The sequence below is a fragment of the Panulirus ornatus genome, chromosome 37 (genome assembly GCF_036320965.1).
Source record: "Panulirus ornatus isolate Po-2019 chromosome 37, ASM3632096v1, whole genome shotgun sequence".
Lineage (NCBI taxonomy): Eukaryota > Metazoa > Arthropoda > Malacostraca > Decapoda > Palinuridae > Panulirus > Panulirus ornatus.
In genome coordinates, this window is record NC_092260.1 from 23,019,699 (window position 1) to 23,032,198 (window position 12,500).

The 12,500-nt window shown below is 42.0% G+C and overlaps 1 protein-coding gene and 1 long non-coding RNA gene across 2 annotated transcripts in view; one reads left to right on the forward strand and one right to left on the reverse strand.

The window, feature by feature from the left end:
- LOC139760595 (troponin C, isotype gamma-like) overlaps nt 1-11,723 on the forward strand; it is a 17,195-nt gene extending 5,472 nt beyond the window's left edge. Inside the window, exons 2-6 of the mRNA XM_071683975.1 lie at nt 3,894-3,921; nt 5,396-5,539; nt 6,204-6,329; nt 8,050-8,181; nt 8,844-11,723. Coding sequence (XP_071540076.1) covers nt 3,894-3,921; nt 5,396-5,539; nt 6,204-6,329; nt 8,050-8,181; nt 8,844-8,869 — 456 coding nt within the window. The 3' untranslated portion in view covers nt 8,870-11,723. The remainder of the gene's footprint in view (nt 1-3,893; nt 3,922-5,395; nt 5,540-6,203; nt 6,330-8,049; nt 8,182-8,843) is intronic.
- LOC139760597 (uncharacterized) overlaps nt 1-12,500 on the reverse strand; it is a 121,291-nt gene that overhangs the window by 98,255 nt on the left and 10,536 nt on the right. The window contains exon 3 of the long non-coding RNA XR_011715369.1: nt 2,160-2,306. This is a non-coding gene — a long non-coding RNA (uncharacterized lncRNA). The remainder of the gene's footprint in view (nt 1-2,159; nt 2,307-12,500) is intronic.

Consider the following 12,500-nt stretch of genomic DNA (forward strand, 5'->3'; position numbering starts at 1 on the left):
CAGAATGTCTTAGCCAGCCTTAAAGACGCCCTGATTCACCATTAACGAAACAATTGTAAGTCTGGAAGCTAAAGGGGGAGCGGGGGGGGGGGGGGGGGGGGATCAAGACATCTTTTTCTAGAAACTACGAAAGAATACACACACATACACCCCATGTATAAGGAGGTCTGATGATGGATATTCAAATCTTGATTTACTCGCGTAAGATTTCCTCCCCCACATACCACATAGGATTTTATCACTCGACCAGGTGTTCTTATCAAGAGTTATGGCACGTATCACACTCGGTGTCTGTCATCTGTGAATCTTTATAGACAAAGATAGAATCGGTTTATATACAGTGAGTGACTGGCGGCGAGCGTTCCTTTTAATGCGCAGGGAAAAAGATTTTTTTCAGATCTGTTGGAGGATTTCTCTTCCATATGACGACCACACATCGAGCGAAACGATTCAGGGTTTGCTTGACCATGACTTTGAATGACACTTTCTCACTTCAACCAGAACTCGAGACATTTCTTCCATCATATTTTTTTTTCTTATTCATTATTGTTCTCTGGTAACAATTTCGTTTCTTTTCAGATCTTTACTCGTAGTCAAATTTTTGTCCCACAATTATGCTTTCTAAAACTAATCTCGTTTCATCTGTTAATTTTCATTTATCTTTTGTTTTTTTTCATACCTTCTTCTGTTTGGCTCTTGTGTTCCAGCATTTGTCCATCTTTATAGAAACAATTCTTCCATCAAGTATCTCTACATCTCAGTATCTTTAGTATTATAATCATTTCCCTTTTAGTCGAGTATTTCTCGATCTACCCCGGTCATCCTTTTAGAAGGATGGATTCTATCGTCTCTTTATCCTGGAAGAAATAGATCTCACTATCTCTATCATGACGTATCCACATCTCTTCACTCTGACATAACGTCATCTCTTCATCACTTTTTTTTCCACCAGGGTATATCTCCATCTCTCTTATCTCCTTCTGCCCCTCAGGCAATACCACCATCTCAAAATCTTTTAACCATAGCTTGCCACCTCTCACTCCCCAATATACTGGCCTATTCTCGTGTAGGTAGGTCGGAAGGAAGGGAGGGAGGGAGGGAGAGGCACGAGGGAGAGAGAGGGAAGGGAGAGGTACCCTCTCTTCACCAATATTATTACCCGGGCTCCTAGAAATCATCACTCTCCTGCCACTTCACTTCCATCTCCGAAAAACATCGTCATCACACATTCCTACACTAGCTTCCTCTTCCCCCATTTTTCACAGCAGTCCTCCTCCTCCTCCTCCTCCTCCTCCTACGCACCTACACCTTCCCCTTAGGCTATTTTGAACCGGAGGGCAATCAAACTCCTGTCACCTCACCTTTACAACCGCCTGACACGCGACCGACATAGGATCAGTCAAGCTGGGCTATTTCTGTGGCCTATTGCCTCTACAGCGGCCCTCAAGAGAGCGCAGCGGCTCTTGCTCTGGCTCCAACAGAGAGGGTTTGCTGGACGGATTTTCTTGTCGAATATACTGTTCACTGGTCTCTCTTGGTTCGTCGCTGTGGTGCAGCGAGTTTTGTGGATTGAGTTTCAACTCGTTATCACTGGTGTAGTATTGAATCTGTTCGAAAGTTTCGCCAATTTTTTGTGTTAATTGTGGTATATTCTGACAGTTTTTAAGTTACAGGATTTATGGGTTTAGTTTATGTTTCGTAATTAACGATTTCTTTCTTTTTTTTTTAGTAAATCGTTTTCCATCTTTCATAACAGGAAATTGCGTTCTCACTTGATTAACTGATAAAGAACACAGTTCATTATTCTTATGGGTTATTAATGCTCTACTTTGTATGTACGATGCTTGTTTGAGTGTATTGCCGTATGATTTACACATTGTTATACATGATGCTTGTTTCGTTCTATCGTTGTTGTGGTATAAGGATAATGTTCAAATGTTTGCATTATAGATTTTTTCTTTCGTGTCTAGTTTTGGAAGAAAACGTATTACTCAGGTGAAAGTTTTGTAGGAAGCATGCATGCCTTTACAAGACAAACACATAAACTACAGAATTATCACGAGGCTAAGAGAACACACACACACACACACACACACACACACACACACACACACACACACACACAAAATCAGAATACTACAAGCGATGATAAGACAAACCTTTGTCAGGGATATCAAAATCCTAACAGTAGAACTTCCAGTTTAGCTAAGGACGTCGACTGAGGAAACACAGGATGTAAACGAATCTTCAGAATCAGGTGTGCAGGAGATCCACACATACCAGATGGCCACGGAGCGCAACTGAGGCTGAGGAAAAGATAATGTACCATTAATACTTGATTCCATAGTCCCATAGATTGGAAATGGAAAACAAAATATGGCGAGAGAACACAATAAATCTACAGGAACACTCGACAGAATACGTGGGTTTTAGTTTAGAAAATGATTGAGAGTAAACGTCATATGTCCTCTTTTTTAACAATGTAGAGCGGGGAATTGCCCTAAACTAAAAGCTGGAGTCTCTGAGGGTCACCTTTGTAAAGCAGTGGAGAACATAACTGGGGTACGAATGAATGGACACTAGCGAAGGGGAAGCTAACGAAGCGAGAGGCAGTTACGGTTCAAAAGACTGAAAGATACAGGCATAACAATGGTCCTGGAGAGCTATAGCAGGGTGAATGCTAGCTAGAAAAAAAAAAAGGAAAGAATAAAGAAAAGATGCGTGGGTGAACTGTGTGTTCTTGGAATGTCTGAAAGCCTTTGACGCTATCCTCCATTAAATGTGGATAAGACAATGGGAAAATTGATCTATAGGCACTCTATGGGGTAGAACTTTTTTCAGTGAATTGAAAATCACTTTTGTCGAAGAAATAAAGGAAGCATGTCAGAAGCGTCTCTCTAACTAGATAAGGGTAGCCTGTGGGATCTTACAAGTTTAGGTCTCAAACCGCTGCTATTTCTCGTCTATGTCAACCAATTGCCAAAATTACCGGAATGATACTTGAGGATGTTTGCGGATGATGCTGTAGCTGTGGTCAGATGAATGACTGATGAATTTCGTCTCAGTTAAATCATATGGTGATCAAAGGATGAAATGACAATCCGTTTCAAGACGACATACGTAAAAAAAAAAAAAAGAGGAAAGATGCAGTGGTAGTTGCAAGCTAATAGCCATTATTGTAGATCATATGTACGCACTCCCAAAAGATTATCGGTCCACCCCCAGCCTCAAGCCTAACGTTTCTCATGATCTACAATTGGCCAACCGAGATGAAAACTTGACTTCACAGTCACCCTGTTGAAGTCTGCAACTACATCAAGGTGGTAGCGAAGTTGAGTTCTAATCTCGGTCAGCGAGTTTTAGCTCATTCGAAACTACAGGCCTGGGAGTGGCTGATACTCTTTTGGGGCGAGTGTACATATATATACATGTACATGGAAGTGTTCAATAAAGTATCTACCCCTTACAGTAGTTCCTAAATAGACTAATCACAGGATTTAGCCTGGGGGATGTACTGATCTACTGCAGAAAGACCAGAGGCAGGCGATAATGTTGTACTGGACTAGAAATAAGGGAACAAAGTTAGATGGAGAAGATGATAGCAGTAGAATTACATAGATTTGATCTTGGAAATATTAAGCAGTTTTCTTTATGCAAACAATGTATATGATTATATAAGATTGTGTGACATAAGAAAACTTAAGAGATGAGGTTTTATGAGTGTAAAAACCATTCCCCTCAGTGCGTAAACAAATAATCACAGATAGGCAATCCCACAAACACACACACACACACACACACACCCACACACCCACCCACACACACACCCACACACACACACTTTGTCCTGACCTAAGTCGATTTGATCTAATGCTATTAACTTTTCGTTTCAGGAGACCATATCTGCAGCCAAGTTAGAAGGTAAGAATACCATTTTTTTCCTTCCCTTGTAGTTCAACCTAGAGATTACATCACTTCCTGAACATAGATGATTTAAAGACCAGTACACCAGAGGGTGTGGGTGAGAACCCTTCGCTATCGCCCGAGAAGACTGACCCTCGTAGAATAGACTTGCTATCTTTAGTCCAATCCTTGGGAGGAGGCCCTTGTGACGCTGTGGTGTCCCCCCAGGGGAGCAGCGCCGTAACACGAGAGACACTTAATGATCTCGACCTCGGTTTTGGCGGCACGTTTTACCCTGAATGATTTTTTTTTTTCCCCTCAGATGATTTTAGTCTTCTATCGTTCGCTCATGTGCCAGCTCGCTGCTCAGTTTCTGTCAGTTTGCCGGACAATATATATATATATATATATACATATATATATATATATATATATATATGTATATATATATATATATATATATATATATATATATATATATATATATATATATATATATATATATATATCAGCTTTTCCAGTCACTTCATGAGTAGACTCGTTGCTTATCATCTTTGTCAGCTACTTGGTGAAACTGTCATTTCTCCTCGTCTGAGTAACTTGGCCTTCTCTCTCTCTCTCTCTCTCTCTCTCTCTCTCTCTCTCTCTCTGAGCTCATCTTATTTCTGTGTTCGTCGTTACCTGCTCGTAGAGGACGGAAATTAAACCTTACCCTTATCAGAGATCATCACATTAAACTGAATGTCACTGTTATTAATTAAGGATCTTCCTTACTTCCCCTCCCCCGTGTCGTTGATACTCAGATCTTCCTTTTTTTCCCTAAAGGAATGCAGTTCAATATCTCGTGTGATTTAAAAAAAAAAAAGAGGAAAAAGACATTCGTTATAACAACATGGAGAAAGTTGAACACTCCAACTTCATTTTCGAATTAAAATTGCCAGACTTGAATTGAACTAGATATTGGGATCGCATAATTTCGTTCACCTGCTTCCACATTCTATCATTTCTTTCACTGTTGCTATATTTTTCTATATCTACCTATCTTTCTCTTAGATTAACATATCATTTATCAGTCTATTCATCTAGCTGTGACCTGTATTCAGGTCAATTCGTGTCTGAGTACATTTCATTACCAGTTCATCAATACTAACGCGGGAAATGGCATATATATATATATATATATATATATATATATATATATATATATATATATATATATATATATATATATATATATATATATATATCAAAGGAAGCAAGGGGGAACGAATTGCATGACGTACAATACTTTTAATCATGCCTTTTCAATTCCTCATAATCATATAGACGTACTATTTATTCAGATTATGATAAGACATGCAATTTTCAATCTACCAATATGTGTGTGTGTGTCTGTTCTCTCTCCCTCGCGCGCCCCTGTCGTTCTCTCTGGCTACGGCGGCTACACCACGACCACCACCACCACGACCACTACCACGACCACTACCGTTAGTGCTGAAGCGAACCTTCAACATGTTCGACGAGGACAAGTCTGGGTTCGTCCCCACGGATAAGATCGTGACTATACTGAACACCTTGGACGTGAGGTTCACCCACGAAGATGTCACGAAGAGAATAAAGGGTATTGATGAAGCAAGTAAGTAGGAGGGGGGTTTGCTTGACAAGTGTGTCCACCGTAGTGATTAGTGTGTAAGTAAGGTTTACTTAGAAGTCGTGTTGAGTGAGTGTGGGAAGAGCTACTGTACCAGTTTAATAAAATCGTCGAGTGTGAGGGAATACGTCAAGTATAATGTCAAGTGTTAAGTAAAGATATATATAACTTGGGAGGTACATATGAAGTGATTTAAGTGTGAAGTAGGGAAGGCACCCTTCAGGTAAGTAGTAAAGTGTTAAGTGTCAAGGACACACGAACAACTCATAGTCTACTGTAATACAACTTGACCAACACGAATGAAAGAGAGAGAGAGAGAGAGAGAGAGAGAGAGAGAGAGAGAGAGAGAGAGAGAGAGAGAGAGAGAGAGAGAGAGATCCTATGATCACTGAATCACTTGAACGAAACTGTTTTCCATCACATCAACTTCACAAAGCTGTTTTTCATTTCACCAAATAACTCCCGAATCTCTCTCTCTCTCTCTCTCTCTCTCTCTCTCTCTCTCTCTCTCTCTCTCTCTCTCTCTCTCTCTCTCATTCTTTTATTCTGATCTTCTGTAACGTCATTTCTCTTTATATATTGTTGTGATCTCTCACTTTTCCCGACCCTTGCGAAGTTCCCTGGCTGACTGCAACTTCTCTCTCACCAGAGGACGGGAAGCTGAACTTCGACAACTTCGTCAATATCCTCAGCTGTTATATGGTCGACGACGAGGAAGACGATGAGGCCATGTACGAGGAGCTCAAGGAAGCTTTCAGACTCTACGACAGGGAAGGTGGGTGCTGGTGGTGTTGGTGCTGGGTGCTGGTGGTGGTGGCAGCAAGGGAAGAGGGCAGGGAAAAGTTTATGATGGCAGGGGAAGTTTATGGCGTCAGGGGAGGATAAGGGGTCCCTATCGAGAGGCCAACACTCATGAATCTGTAGATAAAAGGAGCGAGTCTGAGAACTGATGATGAAGGGGGTGTAAGACGAGTGGGAGGAGAAATAGCTGTGAAATCAGCCTCCATTACAATTCTCAGAATACTTTCAACCAATGTAGAGTAAATACTTGTTGTCTTGGTGAAAAATACGAGAGGAATCATACGGGTAAATGATTCACAGTTGTATCTACCTGGAGGGGTATCATGGAAGGTGGTGGTACGTGGGTCATTGTCATGTCTCATGAGAGGACATCAACGAAGGAGAAGAAGAAGAAGAAGAAAAAGAAGAAAAAGAAGAAGATACGAAGAAGAAGAAGAAGAAGAAGAAGAAGAAGAAGAAGAAGAAGAAGGAACGAAGAAGAAGAAAAAGAAGAAGGAACGAAGAAGAAGAAGGAACGAAGAAGAAGAAGGAACGAAGAAGAAGAAGAAGAAGAAAAAGAAGAAGAAGGAACGAAGAAGAAGAAGAAGAAGAAGAAGAAGAAGGAACGTAGAAGAAGAATAAGAAGAAGAAGAAGAAGGAGTGGAGAAAACGCTGAAATAAAGACGACATCTCTCCCAGTGTGACGTGATCCGCAAAAATGACGCCATATGATCGCGTCGGAGGGAGATAAGAGGGATGAGTTAGGGGAGACATGAGGACGCGGGAGTGAAGAAGGTGAACTATGTATGGGGGGCGGCTAGGAGGACGTGGGAGTGGGGGAGAAGCGGTGATCTAGGGAAGGGAGATAGGGGGGACGTGAAGGGAGATCTAGAGAAGAGGGATAGGAGGACGCGGAACCAGTCGTGTCTCTCTGAGGGTGGGACGACCCAATTAAGTGACTGAATAAAGCCAAAAACACACACACAAAATGTTATCCTCTTAGGGAGGATGGGAGGAGAGGGGGTGTTGAGGGTGGTTGGTCAGGCTGTGTGGGGAGAAGATCATGACGAGAATTCAACGGGTCACCAAAGGAAAACACCACAGAAGGGTCTCTGATCCTTTTAGACTATAACTATGTAAAGGCAGCTATCGCGTCCTCCTGAGCACCAGCAGCAGCAGCAGGTAAACAACACAAGCAGCGGGCACTTAGGATGTTTGTGTAGCCATGACTAATTTCTTTTTCAATGATGCAGAAAAGTCCTTAGATTCTTGACTGCTGTCGTTTTTCGGCTTCTTTGGCATACCATCCCAGGGAATCCTTACGTGTTGATTGATTCTACTTGAACACACACACACACACACACACACACACACACACACACACACACACATACATGGGTACTGGTACAAGCTTGGGGTGTGTGTGTGCGTGTATACATAAGACTAAAGACTTGGCACACATATACAAGGTTAAGGGATGGGGCAACATATGTGTGTGTGTGTGTGTCTGCCCTTAAGACACAAGTAGTAATCACAATGAATAATCACCTAACGCATGGCTCGGCCTTGATATTTCCACTACTGTTGTTTGGTCAGAATTTCGGGGAGGGAATTTTGTTATTTCATTCCTACTTCTATCTCTGCAACAGATAATCATTTCCACATCGTCGCCCATTTTCTATCATTTCTTTTTCCCCTCACTTCCTCCTTCCCAGGCAACGGCTACATCACCACCAGTACGCTGAAGGAGATCCTCAAGGAACTGGACAACAAACTCACTGACGAGGACCTGGATGGTATCGTCGAGGAGATCGACGAGGACGGCTCTGGAACCGTCGACTTCGATGGTAAGAGCGAGACCATGTAGCGGCTGGGGCGTGCCAATCGTAGTAGTGGGATGGAACTGGTAAATAGAGATACAGTGTTGGAACTGGAAGAAAAAGAGATGAAAGATGTACTGGAAATGGGTGTGAGAGGTGTTGGATAAAAAGATCAAATGGGTGAACGGGATGGGTTATAGGGGAAGGGACCACTGTCGCAAGACGTAATCGTATATTTTTTTCCCTTCAAGGATAAAAAAGGTTTTACGGTTGATGTCAGTGTCTGGGGACACTAACTCCAGTGGTAAGTTGATCTAAGGTGTTGGAAGGCAGAGGGTATAAATGATCTAACAGGTGGTGATGTAGGGGAAACAGCTACGGACGGGATTAAAGAGAAAAAACCTTGAGAACGTCTGGCTGACGTGTGCATCAAGTGGTAGTACAGCCGGAGGGAATTAATGATGGTTCTGGGGGAAAAAAAGAGGGAAAGTGTAGCCTTGCTTCCTCCCTGCTGTCGTCATACAAACCTCTCCTTTCCCTAGAGCGTCATTCTTTTTCCCCTGAAACGTCTGGCTTATAGGGAATTCTGTCTATATTTTTAGACACAACTCATACACTTTATATATATATATATATATATATATATATATATATATATAGGGTCTGAAGAACTTCCTTTCCTCCTACAGAGTTCATGGAGATGATGACAGGTTAGAGAAGTGCCTTTCTCCTGCTGAACCTGGGCCCTGCTTTGACCTCCTCCAGGTCACCTGCAGGTCCCTCTAGGTCACCTCCAGCTCACGTCCAAGTCACGGTCCACCTGCCCTGTCCCAGGGGCGCGAGATTGTCTCTCTGTTTTTGAGTCTACCACAAGAGATGCGTCGGATAAGACTCTTCCAAGTCAGTGCTATGATTCTCGGACGTACGTGATGGTGGTGGTACGTTGTGGTGGTACGTGGTGGTGGTTCTATCTCGTCTCTGGTTTTACCAAGACGGCCACGGACGAATCCCCACAGATGCACTTGGATTAGACGGGATCTTATTTATAAGTAGATGGTTCAATCCGAGGCGCTAAACACACACACACACACACACACACACACACACACACACACACGCACACACACACACACTTATCAAGATCTTTTGACAGTGTGAATTCCCCCATTTACAGTGAAGATTGAATGGGTAAAATCATGCTTTACTCTAGCAATTGTGTTTGTATAATGAGCTGATGAAAATATCTCTCTAGGTAGACGTAGGGATTAAGATGAATATATAGATAAATGATGATTTTCACGTAAGAAGAAACTTTGTTAATGATTCTGACTCAAATTGATATGAATGTTCGAATACCTTACAATTTCTTGACCAGATTGCACCGGAGTCCTATGGTTACGAAAGTCAAAGAGTTTTTTAAGTAAAAACCACGAAAACCAGAGCGGATTACTTCCACCATATATATCACTGGTGGCCCAGTACAAAGCTACGAAGAGAATGGCAACATAAGCGTACGGCAGACGAAGATAAAAGAGAAATCAAATGCGAAAACTGAATTAAAAAAAATAAAAGTATTCAGTGGGTCTAAAGAACGAAGGAAATAACATACGTAGAGCCTAGAATAAGATAGGGAGAGAGAGAGAGAGAGAGAGAGAGAGAGAGAGAGAGAGAGAGAGAGAGAGAGAGAGAGAGAGAGAGAGAGAGAACACACAGTGATCGTGTAAATAATAATATTTTCCCCTTCAAGTAAGTCTTCATAACGCATGTCAATCTTCGAGAAATCAGAGATTCCAACCGATATAATTTCGTTAACACACCTTCGTTCTGAGAACTCATCATTCGTCAGCTGGAGAACTCATCATTCGTCAGCTGGAGAACTCATCATTCGTCAGCTGGAGAACTCATCATTCTTCAGGTGAAGAACTCATCATTCGTCAGCTGGAGAACTCATCATTCGTCAGCTGGAGAACTCATCATTCGTCAGCTGGAGAACTCATCATTCGTCAGCTGGAGAACTCATCATTCGTCAGCTGGAGAACTCATCATTCTTCAGCTGGAGAACTCATCATTCTTCAGGTGGAGAACTCATCATTCGTCAGGTGACGCGGTGTCTTCATCTGACCCAAATTGAATCTGCGCCCGATCATGACCACACGGTGAAGGAAGATCACCTCTCTCTTGGAAAGCCATTCGGAGTAGTAAAGTGGGTCAATCACCCGCTCGGAAATAGGTTAAGCACCGACTCTCCCTCCTCCCCTTCTCCAACGACACTGGAGGCTTTGCTGACAATGAATAATACAAACCCATTGTGTGTGTGTGTGTGTGTGTGTGTGTGTGTGTTCGTGTGTGTCCCCCCCCCCCTTTCCCTCCCGGTGAGTTATTCACCTCCCTGACCTCATTATTCACAATGGTATTCATCACCAGCGAGGAATGATGAATAAATAAGTGCCTCACTCCACTCCAAGTTCATGAATCTGTTGTTTGTGATCCCTTAATACCCCCCGTTGGTCGCCTGTGTCTCTAGATATCTAATTAATCTCTCCCGTTATCTCTCCCTCTATTTCTAGTAGCCATGCTATCAATCTTTTCACCTCGGTACACAACTCGAAGGCCATTACTGACGGCGCGTCTCTTCCCAGCGTGAGCAAGAAGAGAGAGAAATATACATTTCGAATCGTTCGTTCCTGCGTGAATCACGATTCCCAAGCAGGAATGGTGCTGTCAGGAGGAGAAGGAGGAGGAGGAGGAAGAAACCATTCCTTCCTTCCTTCCCTTCTCTCACCACTGTGACGGGAACGCGTTATAATCAGCAGTAACACAAGGGTTGTGTAAATACGTTCAGGATAGACGCCGATGATCTAAAGTTACTCTTGGAAGGCGTTACTCTCTGTACAGAAGAAAGACAAGACCCTTAAATATAGACGAATATGATCGAGAAGGAATCATTGTAAATTCATCGAGATGTAAAGGAAAGATAGACATTATCTGTCGTCAGAAGAAGACGTTGCTGCTGTAACTAGATCTGTCACGGCTCCAAAACTGTGAGCAAAAAAAAAAAAAAAGGGACGTTATAATTCTATCAAAAGTTCGATTACGTTATTACATTTCACATGCATTGATTATCTTATCATTTTATTTCATGTTTCTTAACGGTTTGCATGGCACTCACAATTACATTGTCTGCTTAAGTGACCCATTGTTTGATGTTATCTAATTGTTCAGGCGTCAGTCACAGTTGACTGTGTATAGTTACGTAGCATTAAGGAACAGGTTTTTACCAAATGAAATTATGTCACACATCTGAATAATTGGACACATTCTGATGTGCCTATGTGATGCATTATATCATGTGTACATTATATATATATATATATATATATATATATATATATATATATATATATATATATATATATATATATATCACTCTAATGAATTGGCTGGCTTTTTGTTTGACAATATTTTCAAACTTTCGTAAATGTACAACATGAAAAATGCTCTTGTCTGAGGTCACTGCACTCAATAATATTTTTTTGTAATATATTTTAATAATAAAACCATCACAAAACGATATGACCTTCATTTTCTACATTGTCTCCTCAGAAAAACGTGACTTTTCAAGAACAGGAAATCACAATCAGACGAACGAAAGAAGAAAATGAAAAAAAAGAGTAGTAGTAACACAGAAAACGGGAAGGAGGATCGGTCGTACGAAGATAATAAGTGAACTAAGGAAAATAAAGATAAGGAGGCGTGTATCTCGTGTGATGCTTGTGTTGGGGGGGGGGAGGGTACTTTGCTGAGAGAGAGAGAGAGAGAGAGAGAGAGAGAGAGAGAGAGAGAGAGAGAGAGAGAGAGAGAGAAGGGTTCCTTAAACAAGCCTGACCGTTCTTCATTTGCATGCCACCTCTCTCTCTCTCTCTCTCTCTCTCTCTCTCTCTCTCTCTCTCTCTCTCTTAGACACCAGCACTTAACACACCTGGTACCTTGACCTTCTTTTATGTAAATGTCTCTCACAAACAGCCGTGCTGGAAACACTAAGGAAGTCATTACACAGTTTTGCAGGCAAACACGAGTGTTTTTCAGGACACAAAACGTAAAGCGAGCAAGTTTACGGACACACTGGCGACCGCATTAGACGTCTGAACTATGTGAAGTAAATTGAAACTTCATGCGTCTCTTAATGATGCAGGAACACGACTGTACGACCCTGGAACACAAGGGTACGACTCATCAACACGACAGTAAGATCCTTGAGCACTGCGGTACGACCCCTTCTTCATGACCGTACGACCCTTCGGCACTACGATACAGCCTGTCTTTTCATGATTATGTGACTCTTGAAC